Below are 23,332 nucleotides of genomic sequence, written 5' to 3' on the forward strand. Positions count from 1 at the left end.
GCAGTGACATTCGTCCATAGACTTCCATTATAAATTTGAAAATCTTTAAAAATTGTTTAAAAGTTTGAAGCTTCACTGAAGCAAAACTGTAAAAGTTAGCAAAAAGCCGAGTTAAACTGTAATAGCAGAAAGATACGGAAACATTTTAAAAGTTGAATGGTGTTTCTAGCTGAAAGTATGCAGAAGTAGTTAAAGAGCAAAATAGCAGAAGATTTAGCAGAATTTTAGCAAAATGCCATTCATTTCAATGAGGCAAAAATTTGCAGAAAAAGCTGAATAATTTAAAAAGCAAAAGAGGTAGAAATACAAAAAGACATAGCGCACATGTCCTAAATGAGCTGAATATTGTGAAATTTGAATGGTTGAAATAGCATAAAGTATGCAGAAGTAGTAGCGTGACAAAAAAATGGTCGGAAGAATAAAAATAAATAAAGAATAAAGAGAAACAGGATCTCAATAGTGTGAATGCCTACAGCATTCACACAATAAAGAATAAAGAGAAACAGGATCTCAATAGTGTGAATGCCTACAGCATTCACACAATAAAGAATAAAGAGAAACAGGATCTCAATAGTGTGAATGCCTACAGCATTCACACAATAAAGAATAAAGAGAAACAGGATCTCAATAGTGTGAATGCCTACAGCATTCACACAATAAAGAAAAACAGAAAAACAATAAGTGGGAATGCTTAAGCATTCCCACTTGATAATAATAATAAAGAAAAACAGAAAAACAATAAGTTGATAATAATAATAAAGAAAAACAGAAAAACAATTGAATATGACAATGTTTGCTTCTGCTGCCTCCATTAAAGCAATATGAGATTAGTGTTCCTCTAAAGTCCTGTCTCTATTTAAGAATATCAGACAAACTTCCCAATTAATAAAAGTACATAGACTTTTAGTTTGGTGACTTACCTGTATGGCTGTTGGGTAAAAAGAAGAGATCTCTTAAAGCTAGAGATTCATTCTTCCTTCTGCAGATGCAAAATCATAACATAAAAACACAAAAACATGTCTAAGTTTGAGTGGATAACGTAAACGTGCCTTCAGGTTTTTTTTTAAGAAAAGAGAAGGAATTATTGTCCAGTTTATACCACTGAGGGAGGCCGCCATGGACCACCTGTCTGCTGCTGCACCATGATAATACACAGAAATACACAGCAGTTCAGCTGGTGCTCACCTTAAAGGAAAAACATTTATTTTTCTCTGAATTGTTCACAGTTTGATGGCAAATTGTGTCCTAAATTGCGCACCATTTAATAAGAGGGTGAACTTCACCCACTTTAAGTAAAAAAAAAGGATCAGATCAAATTAATGTTCTCAAAACATTTAAGCACAAATTAAACAGTTATGAGTGGTCCTCTATGGATTGAAGTTTGTTCCACTTTTTGTAAAAAAAAAAAAAAAAATCCTAGAAATTAGACAAAAAAATAACATTTTAATAAAAACAAAAACAAAAAAAGAGTGAGAAAAAAAGAAGTTACTCAAATTTTTTTAGCAAAATATTTTCATGGTTTAATTTCTGGATTGCATTTTTTTTTTTTCCAATTTCCATTTAAAGCAGATTTCAGTGCATAGCTAAACACTCAAAAATAACCAACACTATAAAAAAAATAAAAAAAAAGTAGGATAAACTTACCTTTATTATAGCTGAGGGAAAAATAAGGCAGCCTTCATTAGCCAGCTGGCTAATGCTACGTTCAGACCGCAAGCAGCAGTAGCAGCTAGTTTACATGCAGAGTCAATGGTTGACGCGCATCTTGGCGCAGCAAAAGGTCCTGTAGCTCGTTTTAAGCAGCAGGAGCAGCACCTGATGAGCTTCTGAGCATCTGACACACTGGACGTGCACGGGAAGCAGCAGCTGATGGAGTTGGAAAAATTAAAAGTTTGCTGCTGGACGCGCCGTATCAACCAATCAGAGAAGCTGATCTGGGAGCTGGCAGGGAGACAAACACAACGCTGATGATGCAGAGCGCTGTGATCACTCCTCTGAAACAATTTATTAACGCCTAAATTAACTTAAAATCTGCCGGCAAAATATTTTCGCTTTTATTACCGTCATTTTCGGACTATAAGCCGCAACTTTTTCCCCATTTTTCGACCTCACGTCTTAACAATATATATAACATAACAACGTGGCTTATCTACGGACTTTTACAGCTAACGGCCACTAGGGTAATACCTAAATCTATGGATTTTACCATCCACCATGTTGACGTCACATTTGCTTCAACACACAAGTACGGTAGCCGGGAATGCGGAGGTCCTCCGGAAGCAGACTTCTACTGCGAGTGGTACGACACAGAACGACAGCGAGAAAGAGGGACATTGCGAGCGCAAGACTGTTTGTGTGACACCCTCATTATGGAAAACAAATGTACCGGTAGAAATAATAAATAGGAGCTTCCTCAAACAGTTGCCTCTTTCCCGACAATCCTCTCTGAGCACGAACCGTATGGTAATTAAACATAAAAAACCTGCGGCTTATAGTCCAGTGTGGCTTGTATATGTACAAATCATGCAATTTAGCTTCTGCGGCTTATATTCAGGTGCGGCTAATAGTCAGAAAATTACGGTATTTTGGTGCATGCAGTTTGGATTATGTACATGAAAAATGATAACATCGACTTCCAGCCAGTGGAAACAGTAGCAGCAAACCGCGAAGAGGCGACCGGGTCAGAGGCTGCAGTTGAACAGGATTCCCAGTGACAGCGCACTGCAGGTGTACGGAGGTCTGAACGGCTCCAAGAGAGAAATAATTGAAAGCAGGATGGGAATCTGGATGAACTGACTGCATAGATGAAGATTTCAGGTCGACTTTCTCACTTAAAAACATATTAAAACAACTTTTTACCCACTGATCGCAGCAAATATAGCTGCCATTGTTACAGGCAAAGAAAGGATAGGGTAGCTCCGCCCAACGCGTATCAGACCCACTTTTTCCACCGTTCAGCCAGAGGAGCAAAGATGCTTCAGCCACACTCCAGAACTAAACTTGTACAAGCATCAAAAATGAAGCAGCATACACGTTTTTGCTGCTCCTGCTTCTTACGGTCTGAACGTAGCCTAAAACGCACAGCAACAGTTATTGACGAGGCGAGAGCAGGAAGTTATTTCCCACAGACATTTGAATCCTTCTCTGGTTTCCTATTGAAATAAACTGCAGGATGGAAAGCTTTAGCCATGTTTTAACGCGCTACATTTTGAGTCCAGGTTTAAAGTCATGCACATCTGACACCAAGACGCTAAAAATGAAGCCATTCTTAACTTTTATTGCAACTTATTTTATTTGCTCAAACAAAACAGCATGTTAGCTAGTAAGAAAAGACTGATTAACATGAGTAACAGTATGGTACAATGCAGATAAGAAAAGAATGCAACTAACTGCAGCCAGGTCACATCTTCATTTTCCTCTGCAGATCTCTAGATTCACAGGGAAACTTCCTCCTCATAATAAGGTGGAGCTGATTTGACTCTGGTTTGAAGAAAGTGGAGATGCTGAACCAAAAACAGTCTTTAACATGAACACAGCTATCCGTCTCCACTTCTAATGACAGATTCAGGTTAATATCAGAAATTACATCAGAATGAAGATCAGGACTTCTATTATCAAAGTTTGATTGTACCTCTGAACTTTAGAAAAAACAGTTTAGATTAATCACATTTAGGTTAAAATAATCTTGGTGGAAGCGTGATTAAAAGCCCAAACCTGACTGAATGCTCCCTTTAAATGAGTCGGACCATGAAGACAAATGAAGAAAGAAACAAAGACCGCCTCTACGCATTACTTTGACATATTAAATGCAACTTCGGAACAAGGCACAAACCACATCGCTTCACAAAGAGACCCCCCCCCCCCCCCCCCCCCCCCGTACCAAAAGCATTTCACCGGACACCTAAAACACCTTCGCTTTTAGGTCTCTAGACAGGATGATACAAAAATAAGAAAGGCGACTTTGTTGAGAGTGATGTTCAGCAGGAGGCTACTGGCTTAGATCCTTTGGTGAGAGGAGCCACACTGCTGCTGGCAACAGACGCCCTAAATGACTGGTTTTAGGGGATGCTGGATTGCTTTGCCAGTTTTTGTCTTAAAGTGCAATCATTTCTGAGTAAATGTGCAGCTCAGAGAAGCCTGACGGCTGGCTGATTTATCAGAAAAAGTTTGAGGTGAAGATGAGTTTTTATAATTAATAGACAGCCATAGCATGCCTGCTAGAAATAATATATATATACACAGCTAAATGAAAAACGGATGGTATCGGCTATCCAAGTGAAGCGACGCCATAACCGTTACTTTAATGCCGTTTCTGATGGCGGAGGGATGACTGAGTGCGATGTGTAACAAAGCTGTGACATCAAAAGCCCTTTAAGAGTTTTATCGAATGAGATCCAGCAGGATTTATGGATAAAAGATGGACATCAGCTTTTTTTTTTTCATGGAATTAAAAAAAAAATCCAATCTTTTCACCTGGTCAGTGAACGCAGCACACTTTATTAGCCATCATCCTGATCCTGTTACTGAAGGTGAAAATTTTGCTAGTTTGTACGGATAAATAGAGGAAGCAGAGAGGTGTTTAAAGCTGTCTTCTGTTCATTAGGGCTGCGTTCAAGAGTTCAAGACTTTTAGCAGAGAAGTGGAAGGCTGCAACAGCAAATATGAAACGCTCCATCATTTTTTCAGCCTCTGTAATCAAACCTGGTGGGAAGTTGGAAAGGGTTCACGTCGTCGCCGCACAGCAGGACATTTTTTGAACGCTGCTCTGGTTCCTCCTCAGGTTGTAGCTGTTTGAGGAGAATCCAACTGGATGCGAGACCAATCAGTTTCCCCTACAGATCCAGGCGCTCGGCCCTAAGGCATTTTTTAGGTTACGCTGTGATGATGAAGCTCTCCCTCTTCAGGATCTCATTCAGACAAAACCGGAATACTGAGCTGTAACGTGGCCTTTAAATGGGTCATCTGACCTCTAATCTCTAATCTGTAATCTGGAAATCAGCCTCTAAGCTTGCAACACACCCCTCTCAAGTTGATTGTACTTTGAGTTTTGGACTAAATAGAAAGAGTCAAAGTGAACTCCACGTGTTTAGTCGATAACAGGACTGGGAAAACTTAGTTTTATGTTTGAAAAAAAACAAAAAACAAAAAAGAAAGCTCCTCAGTGAGCAATGGAGGAGGGAAGAAAATGGCACGCCTGCGTCCGTAGATGGACATGCATGTGGGCTGCATGGGGAAAGGTTCTCTACAGTTAAAGGTTATGGATGTATGGTTATATATTATCATTGGGTTTGATAGAATAAAAAAAGCTAAAAAACAAAATGAGTTTGGTGATTTTCAGAATGGGGGATGTTTACAGTGCTCTGATGGTTTTTATCCACCAAAGGCGATGCGTGAAAAGCCGCGGCGGCGCAGGGATGGCGAGTCAGGGCATTGGAGCTAATGCTACACTTATTGCTTGTAATAAAACTCAAGACGCTTAATGCAGTTTCGTGGCAGACTTTGTGATCCTATCGCACTGACGAACCAACAACAGAGCACTCAGGTGTAACAAAGGATGAGTATGACCCCGTATCGCCATGGCGCCATCCTAGCAGGGGGCGCCCATCCTAAAGAGTCTCATCCACCTGCTGCTGAATGTTACAGAGAAATAAATGAGTGGAAACTAATTCAGACAGAATAAAAACACCTCAGGTTAGGAGCCCACCAACTGACAGACATGAGGGATTATTGAGCTACTAGATATGGCCGTACTATAGATCTAGACCAAACAGACGTGGTTGATAGATACTCTCTCTAAATAACTCTCTCTTTGTTTTGTACATATTCAGGTTAAAATAGCATTTGAGGAAGACGAGCTTTACAGTGTCCTGCGGAGTGGGACTACAGCAGAGACTGGCAGTCCCTCATACGCGCTCACACTCAGCCACACACACGCGCTACCCCAATGGCATTATGGGGAAAAAAGTCTGTTTTTTTTTTTTTTTAGTTCTGTCCCAGATTTCTTCCTGTCTCCAAGTTCATCAAAACATCTGATAGGAAATTCCAGGAGTTCTGACTGTGAGCATCAGGGGTCACTACAGCATCAGTGAGGAGTTCGACGTTGCATTTAGGTGCCGTTGTTACCGTAGGGGATACAAAAAGAGAAACCGTGTTTGCATAAAGACAGTCGCTTCTCTGGCAGACTGTGCCCGGTCCCCCAGGAGGCGATGCCCTTGGCAGGGAGGTGGGGGGGGGGGGGGGGGGGGGGGGGCTGAGGGGGGAGTCAGTAAGTAGCATCTTCCTACTTCCAACCTGCTGCTCCATCAGACACCGAATGCTGTCCTTTCTGTGGGATAAAGCGATTCTCATCAAAGTCTCCATCTTTGTGATTGCTTGCTGTCTGGTCATAAACGGACTGTGGTTGGCTTTCTGGTCACATGGGTGTGGGTGTTTTAGGAAAAGGGAGTTTGGATCCTCTACGCGGTGCTGGACTTGCCCAACTCCTCCCTGATTGCTGCACAGAAAGAGGAAAAGGACACAGAAGGTCAGCTGATCCTTTCTAAGGTCTTTACAGTTCTGGGTTAAAGAGGGCAGAAACTGAACATCAGAAACAGACTGGACGTCCATGGACTGAATCTGCATTCCTGCAAACTGAAACTCAGCAAACTAGTTTAAACACATTCTACAAAATAAAACTGAATCTTATGGTTCTAAACTGAATGAATTTGGTCTGAGGACATATTTGTGTTCTATGATTCAATTTCAGCTTGAAATTTCAGTTTCTTTGTGTCGGACAACCACAGATGCCCGTCACAGAAAAACTGAAATTCAATTATCAAGCTGAAAGTAAAAAGCGACCGGTTTAAACTTGAAATGAAAACATTTTCAAATTATGTTTGAGTTTATTACACCTTAATTAATATTAGCTTCCTGTTGCGTGTCAGAACTGACGTTTTCCCCAATAGATAATCTAATTAGGACACTTCCTCGGTCTGGATATATACAGTCATAATCTTTATTCTGCATGTGGCAAAGATTTGGGAATGGAAGGAGAGCGGCGTGCTTCAGCTGAGAACAAAGTAATATTTTGATAAGGCTGGAGACATGGATGTCTCCTCACCTGAAAAACATGTACAGGTGCTGGTCATAAAATTAGAATATCATGAAAAAGTAGATTGATTTCAGTAATTCCATTTAAAAAGTGAAACTTGTATATTATATTCATACATTACATACAAACTCATATATTTCAGATGTTTATTTTGTTTAATTTTGATGATTACAAATGACAACAAATGAAAATCTCAAATTCATCATATCAGAAAATTAGAATATTGTGAAAAGGCTCAAAATTGATGGCCCCTGGTGCCACACTCTAATCAGCTAATTAACTCAAACCACCTGCAAAAGCCTTTAAATGGTCTTTCAGTCTAGTTCTATAGGCTACACAATCATGGGGAAGACTGCTGACTTGACAGTTGTCCAAAAGACGACCATCGACACCTTGCACAAGGAGGGCAAGACACAAAAGGTCATCGCTAAAGAGGCTGGCTGTTCACAGAGCTCAGTGTCCAAGCACATTAATAGAGAGGCGAAGGGAAGGAAAAGATGTGGTCGAAAAAAGTGTACAAGCAAGAGAGATAACCGCACCCTGGAGAGGATTGTGAAACAAAACCCATTCAAAAATGTGGGGGAGATTCACAAAGAGTGGACTGCAGCTGGAGTGAGTGCTTCAAGAACCACCACACACAGACGTATGAAAGACATGGGTTTCTGCTGTCGCATTCCTTGTGTCAAGCCACTCTTGAACCACAGACAGCGTCAGAAGCGTCTTGCCTGGGCTAAAGAGAAACAGGACTGGACTGCTGGTGAGTGGTCCAAAGTCATGTTCTCTGATGAAAGTAAATTTTGCATTTCCTTTGGAAATCAAGGTCCCAGAGTCTGGAGGAAAAGAAGAGAGGCACTTCATCCACGTTGCTTGAAGTCCAGTGTAAAGTTTCCACAGTCAGTGATGGTTTGGGGTGCCATGTCATCTGCTGGTGTTGGTCCATTGTGTTTTCTGAGGTCCAGGGTCAACGCAGCCACATACCAGGAAGTTTTAGAGCACTTCATGCTTCCTGCAGCTGACCAACTTTTTGGAGATGCAGATTTCATTTTCCAACAGGACTTGGCACCTGCACACAGTGCCAAAGCTACCAGTACCTGGTTGAAGGACCATGGTATCCCTGTTCTTAATTGGCCAGCAAACTCTCCTGACCTTAACCCCATAGAAAATCTATGGGGTATTGTGAAGAAGAAGATGCAATACACCAGACCCAACAATTCAGAAGAGCTAAAAGCCACTATTAGAGCAACCTGGGCTATCATAACACCTGAGCAGTGCCACAGACTGATCGACTCCATGCCACGCCGCATTGCTGCAGTAATACAGGCCAAAGGAGGCCCAACTAAATACTGAGTGCTGTACATGCTCATACTTTTCATGTTCATACTTTTCAGTTGGCCAACATTTCTATAAATCCTTTGTTTTTATTGGTCTTCAGTAATATTCTAATTTTCTGATATGATGAATTTGAGATTTTCATTTGTTGTCATTTGTAATCATCAAAATTAAACAAAATAAACATCTGAAATATATGAGTTTGTATGTAATGTATGAATATAATATACAAGTTTCACTTTTTAAATGGAATTACTGAAATCAATCTACTTTTTCATGATATTCTAATTTTATGACCAGCACCTGTATGATGTAATGATGTGGCAGATTGGAGATGTATAAAATGCTTCATTAAATGTGATTTGAGGCGAATTCCTGAGAAGTGAGCCTGGTTGGTAAGCAGCTGCTTTCTGTAACTCTAAGCAAGTTCTGTGATCTGAGTAAGATTACAGTTTCTATCAAAATCTGTTGTCATGTCTCATTGTTATTTAATACATATAAGTTATGAAGTTTTATTAAAAAAGTTTGTCCCGTGTGATCTTTGAGGTGAAAGCTTCGAGGTGTAGAAATAGAATCTACCTTTAACACCATTAAATATTCTGTTTTCATAAAGTTAAATTGTTTTTTAAAGTGATTTAGTTAATTTCAAATGACATGAATACAGATTCAATCAGGGCAATTATAATTTAAGTCCCTGATGGCACAAGTTTCACCCATAAACAATTTAGCAGCAAACAATAGTCAAATCTAAACAGTGAGTAAACATCCCAGAATTACTGCTAACTGCAACATTACAATTACTGTGAGTTTAGCTGACGCTAAAGCTGTGACTGATCTGGGTGTTTGTGAATGTGTTCCTGATGGAGCCACTGGGGGATCATATCTATAATTCCAAGTGAGCTGTTACTATGATTAGAAAAAAATACTAGGATTATATAGAACTATATAAATTAAGTCTAAAAGAGTAAAAAAAAAAAAACTAAAAAAAAAAAAGACAAAAACCCAAACAGGCTGCAGGCCTTCTGTGGGTAAAAGGAGCCTCGTTTCACATTTGGGGGAACATGAGGGCAACAGAATGCACCGAAACTAAAGTCAACCTTTGACTAACTGCGTGTTTCTGAAATGACGTTATTTCACTTCCTGTTTTCAACATGCGTTGAATAAAAATGAAGTCTTCTGTAAATATGAGGAAGGAAGATCAGAAGACAGACATTAAAGTTTCACAGCTATAATAATTACCATCAATGAGCTCTTCTTTTAGTTTGGACAGCTCCTTTCTCATTTCATCAAGGATATCCTGGGAAAATAAAAAGAAACAAACATGAAGTTTTCTCAAACACAGAGAAATGTTTGAGCAGCTCAGAGAAGTTAGCAGGTTGAGAACCATGGAGCAGCTCCTGCTGCTAGGAGGAGGTGGTTAGCTCCTGGTAACAGGAGGGAAGCTAATCCCTGAGTGGGAATCCCCATCAGATTAGGCTCAAAGACTGATTTAATAACACCAAGACCTAAACAGCTGACAGAGGCAGCAGAGAGGGGCTCAGCGGCACCACAACTGACATGATTGATCCTTCAACTCTGAGCTCTGGGAATGAGAAAATGACCATGGGAACGAGAGCGGCAGTCTGCCAGTAGATAGGCAGGACTCGGAGACTCGACTTATCTAACCGACTCATTCAGAGAGGTCAGAGGGAGGAGCTGCCCACACCCCACCACTACTTCTGCCCAGTTTAGCAATGACACAACTAACCAAGGAGAGGAAATGCTTTAGACATTTCTAAACAGATTGAACCAATACTTTGGTCTCTATGGAAATAAAACCTCAAATAGAGCTCAAATTTATAGCAAAAAAATAAAAAGATCAAATAATCAGACAGAAGTGGATAATGAATGGTGATATTGTGTTAAAACTGCATCAAAGGTTTCATTGATTAAATCTGAAGGCAGAAAAGCACTCAGCTGACTATCAGCACTGATCTAAAAGAGATTTTTAACAAGTTGACATTTTTTTATCAGTCTAGTAGCTGAAATACTTCTGATTGTCACCGTTTCCTATGCTAAATAACCTGTTTATTAGTGGGCTTGGTAAAAAAGTGCATTTGCAGTATAATCTCAATTTTACAAAACTATTTTTCAAATTGCAGAGGCTCAATTTACACATTATATTAGGGCATTATAAGGGCATAGAACAGTGCAAAATAAAAGTACACATTGTACTGAAAAATATGTGCAGTATATGAATAATTGGTTTGCAAATTTTGATGAGTCCATCATATAAAGTACTTCTGGCTACAATAAGATAAGATAGACTTTATTGATCTCACAGTGGAGAAATTCAGTGTATAGAACCAAAGAATAACACAAACACACACAAACAAGAAAACATAGGATGAGAGTGTTTATTATTATAAATGAGCCATAAAGCCCAGTTAGATCAAGTTGCAACTTGATCTTATGGATAAAAACTTACGGATGTGATCATTTCTCAGAACAGCTGAGAAAGCTAAAAGCTAAAGCTGCTCGCAATTTCTAAATAATTGTTAAAGTAAATTGTCCAGGCAAAATATTAAATTTGTCCAAGGTAAAAATAAATAAAAGTCTCTTTTTTTCATCGCATATCATTAGAAATTGATTTAGTTACACTGCAAAAACAAATCTAAAAAGATATTTATTTTAAATAATTGCACCTGCTTAATACATTAATTTTGTTGTGAGTGTTTTCAGTACAGGGGCCATAAAAGGGGCCAGCAGGGGCACAGGCCCGTGTTGGCCCTGTCTAGAACCGCCTCTGACAGTGCATCCCCAATGGCAACAGCGACATGAAAGGATTCTGCACCAAAAAGAATATTAGGTTAGATTCAGGGATTGGATCAAGCTTTTGAGCGTTAGTGCCGATTTATGGAAGCAAAGCAGCTCAGAAAACCATGCAGAGATTTTTGCTTCTTTCTGCATACATAAATTAAATGTTTGCTAAGGCTAATTTTTAAAGGACCTAGCAACCAGCTGGCAAATGGTGCAGAAACAGAAGAGAAGGAGTTAAAATTATAGGTTTCACCTTTAACAAGAGTAGAACAGACTTTATCACCACACAAAAAGTGGGCTTGCTGCCTGACGGGGTGGGTGGTGGGTGGGAGAGTCGCAGCTATGCAGCTAATGTAGGAACTTTCCCACCCAACAATAAAGTCCAACAACAGAACACTCAGCAACGACAGCAAGCTAGTGAGGTAATGAAAACAATGAAACCCTGGAGTAAAACAGCTACATGCTGATGCTGGTGAAGATTCTCAGTCATCCAGGACATAGTTATTATAAAAAGGTTAAAGATAATCCAATGGACTTTGTTTCCAAGTTTGAAGACGTGTCTCTTCTCTTCCAGAAAGCTTTTTCAATTCAAAATGACAGGAATAGGGTTGAGTTTGAGGTTTTATACAGTTAAAGTAAAGGTTTTGATGGGCTACTCTATAAAACAGAGGTCACGGACCACAGTGGACCACAGGCGATGGGAAAGAAGGAGAAGACGATGAGAAAAAGAGCGCAGAGAAAGAGTGGACTGCAGGAAGAACTGCGGTGAACTGGTGAAAGAAAAGTGAAATGGTGCTCAAAGATGACCCTGAACATTTAGAGGATGTTTGGCTCAACCTGCTGCTGTGAAGCAGGATTCTCCACCATGAACAGAATCAAAAATAAATATGGATCCAGGCTCAAAATGAGCTCCTTGATATGTGCTTTAGAATGGCTTAGTCTCCATTCAAACCAGGTTTAAAGCCTTGCAGGGCAGCATTAAGCCCACTGTGAACATTAAGACAGAAAACGGTCAGTTTATTTATAAAATATGTGAATCAGGAAATTGTCCATATACACCAAAATGAACGATTGTTGTTTTCTACTTAAAAACACACTTTAGATTTAAAATGGAAACATTTTATGTTTATTTTTGTATATTTTTTTATTTAAAAATTAAATGTACAACATGGATGCATAAACACCTAATTTTATTTCAGTGTTAAATTGTGTTTAAAGTAACAGATTATAGTTAAAAATGTCTCCGGACCTTTGCTGGCTGATGATTTTCTTTAATTGGAGCCCGCTGATTTTAATTGGTTACTCCTGATATAAAACTTCGAACTCAACGCTATTTCTGACATTTGAATTTATGAAACGTATTAAAACTTGGAACATTGTTCATTAACTTTTTTGGAACTACATGCTGGTTGTTGGTGCAGAGGAAATAATTTAAATCAAAATTCCCAATTGGAATATTGTTTAAATATCAATTTTTGGTCTAAAAAAAAATTAGCAATTTGGATATTTGGCGAAACTCATTGTTCCCTACTTGGGTTGTGTTGTCAGGTCTGCTGTTTACCAGTACCTGACCATCAGTACAGCTGATATCTCACACCAGCAGGTACAGAGAGGATTGGGAGTACACAAATATTTCACCCAACAATGCTAGCTCACTGGTGACATGGCTACCTTTATTTATATAGAACAAAAAATATATTCAACCAGGGCATTAAACAAAATCAGAGACAGCAGCAAACCCTGGTAAAACAGAGGAAATCCAATTTTTAATTTGATAGATTAGGAGAATATAAATTGACTGTGATATAAAATGCATATCAATGTTCATAGGACTTATCAAAAATTCACTTTCCTTTCTAAATAGCTACCATAAATACCTGGATTAACCTGAAATACTTTGTTTTATAAATATCTGCAGTAAAAGTCTGAGAAAGACTTCATTTTGAATCTGTTAGTCCTGTACAGACAGAATAGTGTCTTTGATATAATTACAAATAATATCTGTAAACCTGCTAAAAGCAGAAAGTTTTTTATATTAGACATTGCAGAAATAAGACTTGGTCCATAATTGTAATCTTGTAGGAATCTTCAGAATGATCTCTTACCTGTTTCAATCTGTCATAGTCAACCGTTTCTGTTGGCACACCGTTGGCACTTAAGGATGCAGTGGGTGTCGGGGTGGATTTGGGTCTGTCAAACAAAGAACCAAGAGGAAGCTTAGGCTACAGAGAGAACCTTTCAAAGATACGACTTTGTGGATATGTACATAAAAAAACAAAACACACCTCTGTAATAAAGTATTGATATTTAAGGCAGGGTTTCAAAAATGGCACATTTTTGACAAGTGTCAAGCATTAAAATAGTGTGTTTTGATCGTAGCCCATTTCCCTTTAAGAATCAAGCAGATTAGCTAGCATTAGTGCTAGTCTATCAGCTAGCGTTATTGCTAGTCTATCAGCTAGCGCTAGTGCTATTCTATCAGCTAGCATTAGTGCTAGTCTATCAGCTAGCCTTAGTGGTAGTCTATCAGCTAGCATTACTGCTAGTCTATCAGCTAGCGTAAGTGCTATTCTATCAGCTAACATTAGTGCTAGTCTATCAGCTAGCCTTAGTGGTAGTCTATCAGCTAGCCTTAGTGGTAGTCTATCAGCTAGCATTACTGCTAGTCTATCAGCTAGCATTAGTGCTAGTCTATCAGCTAGCATTAGTGCTAGTCTATCAGCTAGCATTAGTGCTACCATCCATCAGAACTGACATGTGCGTTCTTCAGACTGATAGTTATCCCAGCATGCACTGCAGCAGCAGCAGCTTCCAGATCTCAGAATGTTAAGCTAAAAGTTTACTGTTTTGCTCCTGTTGTTCTACAAATCTACATTTTCAGATTGAGTCGAGAACATTATACTTTAAATCGTCACTACATGGCCTATCCAATGTTGAGAGGACTGTGGCCACCACTGGTCCTCAAAGGCTAACCGTAGCCAGGGCTAACGACATTCTGCAGTAGCTCTATCTCAGCCTAGTCTTGTGTGAAGAACCGCTGGCTCTGATGGTGTTTTTTTTAACCACTTTTTTATTTGAAAAAATGTTCATATGATTTTCCGTTTATCTGACTGACTTTTGTTGTTTTATTTACGAAGTACTTGCTGGAATAGCATAACATTAGAATAATGCATTGTTTACAGCCTATTCAGTACAAGTATAAATAAGTTAAAATTTAGTATTATTTAGAGCCTACTAATAAGAGGCTTCTGTGTTCTTCTTAAGAACGGACTATGTGATCAGCTAGGTTGAATGAGAGCTACTGATCAACTAGCATTAGCACCAGCTGATCGGCTTGGCTGAATGTGAGCTACTGATCAGCTAGCGTTAGCACCAGCTGATCAGCTTGGCTGAAAATGAGCTACTGACCAGGTAGCGTTAGCACCAGCTGATCAGCTAGCATAAGCACCAGCTGATCAGCTTGGCTGAATGAGAGCTACTAAACAGCTAGCGTTAGCACCAATTGATCAGCTAGTGTTCGCACCAGCTGATCAGCTTGGCTGAATGAGAGCTACTAAACAGCTAGCGTTAGCACCAATTGATCAGATAGCATTAGCACCAGCTGATCAGCTTGGCTTAATGAGAGCTACTAATCAGCTAGCGTTAGCACCAGCTGATCAGCTTGGCTGAAAAAGAGCTACTGATCAGGTGTTAGCACCAGCTGATCAGCTAGCATTAGCACCAATTGAACAGCTAGCATTAGCACCAATTGAACAGCTAGCTTTAGGCGTCAGCTGATCAGCAGTCCTTCATTCTGTTTCAGTTTAAAATTATACCAGTGGCAAGAACCATTTGAATAAATAATGTAAAAAGAAAAACCCAGCATGTTGATGTAGAGAAAGCCTGTTTGAAACATGCTCACACAGAGGGCATGCATGGAAGCACAAGCTGCCTTCTCACCACCATGTTTGGTGGTGGGATAGTGTTATTTACTGCATAGAGTTTTGCCTGGGGACTAGTAACTGTGTTTTAAATCAAAACATTATTACAATTTTTGTATTATATTGGGTGTTTTCTCTACATGCCTTTCTTAAGTTGTTCTTTCCAACCCCAGCCCTCCATAAAGGTTAGATACACAAGTCAGTTTAGGTCAGGGGTGTAAAAACCTTTATTACATGGGCCACAAAATATCAAACTATATTTGATATTTGATAGACCTTGTTTAGTCTCACATATTTGATATTTTTGATAGTTTTTCCTGCAACATATAAAAAATGCAATATTCTGATTTCTTGTAAATCTCTTGGGTTCAACAGAATTGTTTTGGTCAATTTTCAGCCAATCAAACATAATTTGGGTTAGTCTTTCTCCAACATTAGCTGCATTAAAGGAAGGTTACTCAACTTTAAGTAATTAGAGGGAGAGGGGGTTGTGAAGTTTCACTTATTCATACCCTTTTCGGAAAATTTACATTAATCACTGTCATTTCTCTGGCTGTATATACCGACAGGATTATTTGGTGGAGTTTTTTTTCTATATATGTTCAGGTGAATTTAGTTAGTTTGGAAATTGGTGTTTGGTTTGGTTAATGTCAACGCCCCTCTTTTGTGTGTATTTAGTTGATTGATTTATTGATGTTTGTTAATTTGTTTGTCTGAAAAATTGCCTGAAATAAATCCCTATTCATTCATTCACTGCATTTAGAATTAGAATACAGCTGATTGCACTAAAGGTTTGTGCTGTATTAGATTTTATCTTTCATAGTTCTCCATCACCTCTGGTGGTGGATCAAATCTTTCAGCCCAGGGGTCATTTGTGTTTCTGAATCCAGAACTAGAACAACTGGATTTATTCCTACTATTAGAAAGAATACTTTGATATGTAAACCATGATTTCTTTTGACTTTCTTCCATATATTTAAGCGTGTTCAGAGGCTGACAAGTTTTAACATGATGTATAATTTGTGACTTTGTCTTGTTTCTCTGAAATAAATAAAAAGGGATCTGTCAGTATGTTTTTCACACAATTACTGGACTAAGAAAATATTGTGTTAAAGTCAAGCCCCCAAAAAAGCAAAGAGGATGCCAGCAATTAGGCCGAGCCCCCGGTTGCTCTATACTCGCTCAGAAAGCAGCCAATCCGTTTAAAGAGAGGAAGCTTGGTAGGAGGGAAAAGTGAAAGGAAAGGAAATGAGCTGAGCGGCAGGTCATCGAGCTGAAAACTGAAACGGTTTGTTTCCACATGTTACACACTACAACTTCAACAAAGATCAGATATTCTGCAACTGTGTGAGAAAGTTGGCCTCTTCCAGTCTGTAGAAAAATGAATATTTAATATTCTGAGAGCTCAGTCAGCTCTCTGGCTCTGGTTTTAACCAACCAGACCTCCCATCTGGTGTGCCCTCTCATGCATACGCTCGGCCTTATCTGTGAACGACGGCGCTATTTGCTCTGGCTCTGCAAAGATAATCCTACGCCAACTCTACGCTGTGCTGGGCGGCCACTAATGATAGGGAGGGTGCGCAGAATGTGACACAGCCGCATAGATTCCTCTGTTCTGGAGCAGTACAGAAAATGTCTGGATGAAAACAGCATGCAAACACAACGACAAGATGATGTTTGAATTTCATCATCGGGGGGAAAAAAGCCACACAAAGCTGGTCCCTGCAGGCCGGCGGGTTAGAGAGGAACACACAGAAACATTCCTCCAAGCATTTAACAACTACTGCTTTCTAAATTGTAAAGAAGGAAAAGAACACTTCCATCACAGCAAACTGAGATTAAGGGAAAGAGCTGGACTGGAGGAGAAGGTTCCTGAAACTCCTCAGAGCTTTTGTCTCTCTACCTGGAGGAGGAATCTGCTCCCATGGGATTTCTCCACGGAGACTCTCGTCTGTGTGAGCAGCAGAGACACAGACTTTACTTCCTACAGCTCTAGCTGCCTGATGAGGCGTCTTTATGAGATCTTCACAAACATTAACTCATGTTAACCTAAAGCTTTAACCTTTAGAAACATCACTATATGTTTATGTCAAATAAAATTACCCCTTGTTTGGGAGTTTAGTCTCACAGCATTTAATCAGGCTGGACTTTGGATTACTTTAGTCTTGATTTTTTTATCTCTTTTTAGCCACTTTGTTGCAGATTTGTTGCTATGATTGGGATCATTGTCCAGTTGATGAGTCGGCGTCAGCCATGCTTCAGTTATCAGATGAGTTCTGATCACGTCAGTGTTTCACTTAGTGTCTCACTACCTTCCTCAGACCATGAAAATAACATACCTTGTATCTTTCACCTCTGTTCCATAGCATTCCTCACATATCATGCACTGCAGATCATATCTAGATCCTTTGTTGAAGTGTTTTTGTAAAAAAGGCCCAAACCATGACCCCGTCCCTGCCATGCATGACAGCTGGTACGAGGCAGATGGGCTGAGATCTGTGCAAACATGGCAATTCTATTCTTACTGAATGAAATAAGGTGCTTTTGTTTGGCTTCTGGACCACTTCAAAGTGAGAAGGCAAATGTCTTATTTAAAAATTCTGATTAAACATGCTGCTATATATATTTATTACACTGCAAAAACAATCCAGATATAAGTCAACATTTCTTAAATCAAGTGTCTTTAGCCTCAATTTGAGCAGGTAAATAAGATGATCTGCCAATAGAATTCTTACTTTTACTCTTACAGTAACATAATTAGTTAATATTCACTTGAAATAAAACAATGTAATTGTTTTTTCTTATTTTAAATATATATTGTCTTGTTGCATTAACAAAGTCTTTCACTTACCTAGTAAATTTAGGAAAAATGCACTTAAAGCAGGTAAAAGTGACTTATTAAAATTAAAACTTGTTGCAGCGTAATTGTGCTTTTGTAATTGTGCTCACATGAATCTGCATATATCAGGATAAATGTTAGATCTGTAGAACCAGATGTGCCTCTTGTGTTTTAATTGCATTTATTATTATTTAAAAAAATCTAATGACCTGCGCAGTGAACATATTGTGTTAAACCAGATAGTATTTTCTTTCATCTTTCAAATCTTTGTTTCAGACCTACAGACTGTGACAAAGTGGTTCTGTTTGTGTTTACCACTTGTCCCTTATTCTTTCTTCTGATTTGTAATGCTTAAATTTAAACATTAGTTTGCAACTTTGACTTTCACTTACTATCCCGGGTTTGTTTGTGTTAGCATTATGTTGAAGCTATTACTTCAGGATTATTGGATGAAATTGTTTATTTTGTTTCAAAATATATTAATGGTTTTGACTTTCCTTTTTACTCACCATTGTTTGTTTAAGTATTTCCTACTAAATTGATTAAATGATGTCATTGATTATCTTGCTTTAGAGGGTTTCCTTTGGAGTAATGCTTTGTTTGTTTTTCTTTAAAGTAACTCTTGTTTCACACTGTTTATTTTGCAGACTCTCTCTTTATGTAGATGAGTTTGTAAATTAGATTAATTTTATTCTTGTTTCTTTGTTTAGACTTTGTTTTTTTCTTTTCCTGTTTAATTGAGGCTTGGTCCACTCAAGTGCAGGTGTGTTGCCACTTGATTATATAAGCACTGAGCTCTTGGAAGCTCAAGGAAATGTTTGTGAAATGGAATAAAAGACAACAGAGAAACCCGAACCGGTGGCTGAAGCTGTTGATCCTCGACCAAATTACCTCACACAGACATTTTAAAAGGGGATCTTATATTATATTTTTTAAATTTCAGAGTTCTTCAGATGTTTTAGATGATTTTCACTTATGAAATCTTTACTATGTTTAGGTTTTCTTTGTGACGCTTTTATCTAAGTTTGATATATTTACAATTAATTATTTGAGGGATTCACCGTTGTTCCATGATTAATAAACCCGATCAGAGGTCAAAATGTCTGTGAGCTTCAGGTTATACATCTGAGCCAGTATCGGCTAATATTGCAGCTTTTTATCGTCATTCCACTGTCACAAGTACAGAGCAATGAAATTAACTCTCGGCATTTAACCCATCCCCTTTGGGAGCAGTGGGCTGCCATTGTGCGGGAGTGGGGCTGGAAGTCAGAACCTCTGGATTCCAGGCGAAATGCCCAAACTGGTAGACCACCACTCCTCCTAATATTTAGCTAATGCTATCGTCTCTTTAACCCCAGGTCAGACAGTGAAACATCATCCCTCATCTGATATTTTCTCAACATAGCAGTGTGTGAGGAACCCCTGTTGTGCACATAGAGGCAACACAAGCTTTAGAGTCGTTAGGCATCACTAAACGGCCCAGAGGTGCATCATGCTAAAGCTAGCTGATACTAACAGCTTGTTGTTTTGTAAAAGTTTTCAAAGTGATTCAGATTAATCTCATATTAATTAGAGTTTAAGACGAAGACGTAATGAGATGATCAGAGTGTCTGCTGAGGGGAAACTTTACCTTCCAATCACTGGAGATTTGCTACCATTCATGGTGTTCGTTCTTTCCCATGGTTTCCTGGGCATGTCTTCAAAACAACAAAAACACACAAATCAACAAAGGACAAACTTCTGCTGATGTAGATTTTTTAAAACATTAAAGTAAATAGATATTAGCCAAAAGATAATTTTTTGGCTTAATCTGTGACCAAGGAATTAAACACATTAACAGGTCTGACAGAAGGTGAAGAACTCAATCTCTATGATCAGTTAAAACCTAATACTAAAAACATCAGACTGCACTAAAAACGCCAGCTTTTCTTTTTACCCTTTAACCACAAAAAAGGAAAAAAAAATATTCAAAAGATACCCGTTTTTGGTAATGCATTAAATCTCAAGTCAACATAGGAATTATTATAGATTAGATTTACACAATAGCTACATTTACCGGCATAAAATCTCTCAGATCCAATCTAATTCTTGTTTGATCGGAGGATCTAAATCTCTGTTTACATGTAGTAGTAAGTAATTAAGTAATGTTTATTTACATAGTACCTTTCACAGACATAGAGGTCACAAAATGCTTCACAAAATTAAAATACAAATAAAATACATTTACAGTCACAAAAGACATGGTCATAAAACAACCCTTAATCTACTGGAATTAAAATGCTTTTTTAAACCAATAGGTTTTTTGTTCACTCTTAAAAACATCAACAGAATCAAGTAAGCTAATCAAGGAAAGTGGAAGATCGTTAAACAGTGCTGTCAAAACCTCCCCTGGTCCTTTAACAAGTATAAGGGACCATGATCAGGTTCTGGTCTCTAATGTAGGAGGGAGGCTGACCTTAAAAGGCCCTGAAGGTCAGCACCAGGATTTTAAACTGAAACCAAAAAGAGACTGGGAGCCAATGAAGAGTTTTTAGAATCGGCGTAATATGAGTCCTTCTGTTTGTATGAGTCATTAACCTCGCCGCAGAGTCCTCAACCTGCTGAAGACGAGACAACTCCTTTTTGTTTAGACATGAGAATAGACTGTTACAGTAGTCTAAACTACTGGACACTAAATAAGTGATCCGATCATGACGTTTGTACCGAGCTTTAGATCAGATTGTCTGTCTAGCTTTTTAGACACGCTTCAATAGTTGTAGAAGCTGCCTGTTTTGCAAACAAACCCATACTGGTCCGCTCATCCTCAGCTGTAGCTCCTAGTGCCTATTTCCTTTTCTTTAGTCGTGTCTGTTGATGTTTTTTTCACACATTATGGACCTCCATCGCATCATACTTTAGTTTTTGGTGATCATTTTAGTTAAGGGCTCATTTGTACCTTCTGCTAATATTTGCTATAGGGATAGATGTTGGGATGGCATGTTCCTCCATACATTATATTTAGAGCCACATCCTGCTCTAAGGAGGACCAGAGCTGTTGTATGAAGATTAGCAATGAGAAAAACTGCACACTAATGTTGCACATGAGGAGATTTTACTCCAAAGATCCAAATGGTTGTGTCCGTTGACGCCGGTCGGAATGGGGATTGGAAAAAAACTCCTATGTACATTGGAATGAAATTTCTTTCTGAATAGGATTGGATTCTTCAGTGTTGTCTTCAAACATGTTTAGCTGAAACATTTTTGATCTGATCAGGCCTTCAATCAAATTATTTGCATCTATGTAACTAATGAGCGAACCGTTTTGGTCATACAAACACAGATTAAAGTTTTTCTATCCAAGTATACTCCGCTGATTATATCAGGTTGCTGACTAGAACTCCCTCCTCCTGGATTAGCATCTGGCGTTGCTTTCAATGCGTCGCTGACTTTTCAGCAATCTCTCATAGTGAATATTCATGTGGCAACAGTGGGGAGGAAAACCTCCCTTTTAACAGGTGGAATCCTCCAGCAGCATCTGCTTCTAACAAAGCTAACAGAAGAAAGGATGGAAAAACATTTCCAATGCCTTTGTTTTATGCTCTTTTAAAGGAGAACTAAAGCATATCAAAGCTTTAGAAATATGCTACAAAGCTGATAGAAAATAAAGCAGAGAAAGAAAGCAGTAAGGCCTCAGAAACTTACCTGGTGTGCTACAGGCTGACACTTTTGGGGTTGTGTTGATCTCACTGTCCTCCTGTTGGGCAGGCAGACATGTTTTAAAGTTAAAGCCAAGTCATTCAAAAACAAAATGATTTTTTTTTTTTTTTTATCCATTTAAACAACAGACTTCTGGTACATTTCAGAGTGAAACCTCAGAAGCCTAAAGTCATTCCTCCAAATAGCATTACTATATCTAACTAGAGGAGCTTTAAGAACTAGAGATGAAAACAAATTGTGGAGTTAGGAAGCTGAGGCATTTCCTGCAAGAAAAAGGTTCACATTTATTTACCGTCCTCAGACGGAGAATTAGGGCTCTGAATGAGGCAGCCTCAATACATAATTGGTTCTTAAGCGGAGCCTCACTGGTAATAGAAGTAATGCCAGAGCAGAGCCATGCTCGAGCAAAATCCTGAATGGATCTAGAGTGTGGTCCAGATTATTTCCACTTTTTAATGGATCCAAGGATGCAGAGTGAACTTCTGTTCGGGTTGTAAATATAAACTCTGGATAAACTCCTTTAGTTCTGACCTAAATAGCTCCCATTTAGCTGAGCTGCATGGAGCAGCAGCAGCAGATCTTCTAAGTTGGGTTCAGAAGGAGAGGATGTGACAAAAGGAAAGTTAAAGGCATTAAGACAGAATGTTTTTAGCATGACAGAAAGTGACATGCTAGCAGTTACCACAGTAGATGGAGAAGGCTTTAGTGAGTTAATGACCTTAATGGAATCATGTTTTAAAATTCAGAGCAAACAGAAGCCCACCGTTTAAAAGGTGCAAACAATGTCTCTCAGCACTGATTGGTGGATTCCATTAAAAGATAGAGCTATATCACAGTCAGAAAGCTTGACAGTATGTCAGAGCGACACACCCTGTCTGTTAATTATAGTTTTACATCTGCACATTAAAAAATAAGTTGTTTCACAACTTGTATTAATTAGCTTCAGTTCCAGACAAACAATAAAAGAAACCTTTATAACAGGACATAAAGTACCTGTTTGATTGGAAGATCAGAACAAGGCCTTGTATTACTCCATCTCTCACATCAGAGTACAGTAATACTTATAACTAGAAAATTTCTAAAGAAATTTTGAGGGGGGCCACCTACTGCCCGTCTGGGTAACTGGGCCAATACGGCCCTGGCAAGTGACATTGGGGCTCCCCAGACCAACTGCTTACGCCTTTGAGGGCTGCTGAGGGAAGGAAAAAGGGCGAGGTCATGGGCAAAGAGAGCTGTGTGCGACTTGTGCTGAAATCTGGGAAATAGACGTGCACAGCATATGATGCACAAGGGTAATATGGGTTGTCCATATTGAACCGCAGTGGGTAAAGCGCAGTTGGCGGGCTCTGCCCGCCTGCTAGGAGCCCTTGCAGCGATGAAAAAAATCACCAATGGCGGGCTCTGCCCGCCTGCTAAGAGCCATTGCAGTGATGAAATCACCAATGGCGGGCTTCGCCCGCCTTCTAAGAGCCATTGCAGTGATGAAATCACCAATGGCGGGCTCCGCCCGCATGCTCAGAGCCATTGCAGTGATGAAATTACAAATGGCTATGAGCAATATGCCACAATGTATGAGTGTGTATAAGGAAGAGGCTTTTATTCTGTAGAGTCCCTGTAGTGTTATTTTGAAAGTCTATCATGGATGTGCATCAAAAGATG

General features: G+C 39.1%; 1 protein-coding gene across 2 annotated transcripts; it reads right to left on the reverse strand.

Moving 5' to 3' along the window:
* Positions 1 to 4,687: 4,687 nt before the first annotated feature.
* Positions 4,688 to 21,781, reverse strand: LOC119781782 (protein enabled homolog). Of its 2 annotated transcripts, XM_038282329.1 has the most exons (6): positions 21,659 to 21,781; positions 19,608 to 19,674; positions 17,042 to 17,089; positions 13,324 to 13,408; positions 9,659 to 9,716; positions 4,688 to 6,493 (listed from the first exon to the last, which is right to left on the reverse strand). In XM_038282329.1, the coding sequence occupies exons 2-6, from the start codon at positions 19,670 to 19,672 to the stop codon at positions 6,456 to 6,458; spliced, it is 294 nt and encodes a 97-aa protein (XP_038138257.1). In that variant the 5' UTR covers positions 19,673 to 19,674; positions 21,659 to 21,781; the 3' UTR covers positions 4,688 to 6,455. The 2 variants fall into 2 exon arrangements, with proteins under 2 accessions (XP_038138257.1, XP_038138258.1); XM_038282330.1 differs by lacking the exon at positions 17,042 to 17,089 and having other exon boundaries at positions 21,659 to 21,777.
* Positions 21,782 to 23,332: the final 1,551 nt, after the last annotated feature.

This window comes from Cyprinodon tularosa, unplaced genomic scaffold (assembly GCF_016077235.1).
Source record: "Cyprinodon tularosa strain WSP-4 unplaced genomic scaffold, ASM1607723v1 ctg1811, whole genome shotgun sequence".
NCBI lineage: Eukaryota > Metazoa > Chordata > Actinopteri > Cyprinodontiformes > Cyprinodontidae > Cyprinodon > Cyprinodon tularosa.

Excerpts from the sequence above, each read along its gene's own strand:
- LOC119781782 (XM_038282329.1), bottom strand. The coding sequence starts at position 19,672 with ATGCCCAGGAAACCATGGGAAAGAACGAACACCATGAATGGTAGCAAA. Across the intron at positions 17,090-19,607 it reads AAATCTCCAGTGATTGGAAG|ACGAGAGTCTCCGTGGAGAA; the intron begins GTAAAGTTTCCC and ends CTGCTCACACAG. Across the intron at positions 9,717-13,323 it reads ACTATGACAGATTGAAACAG|GATATCCTTGATGAAATGAG; the intron begins GTAAGAGATCAT and ends TTATTTTCCCAG.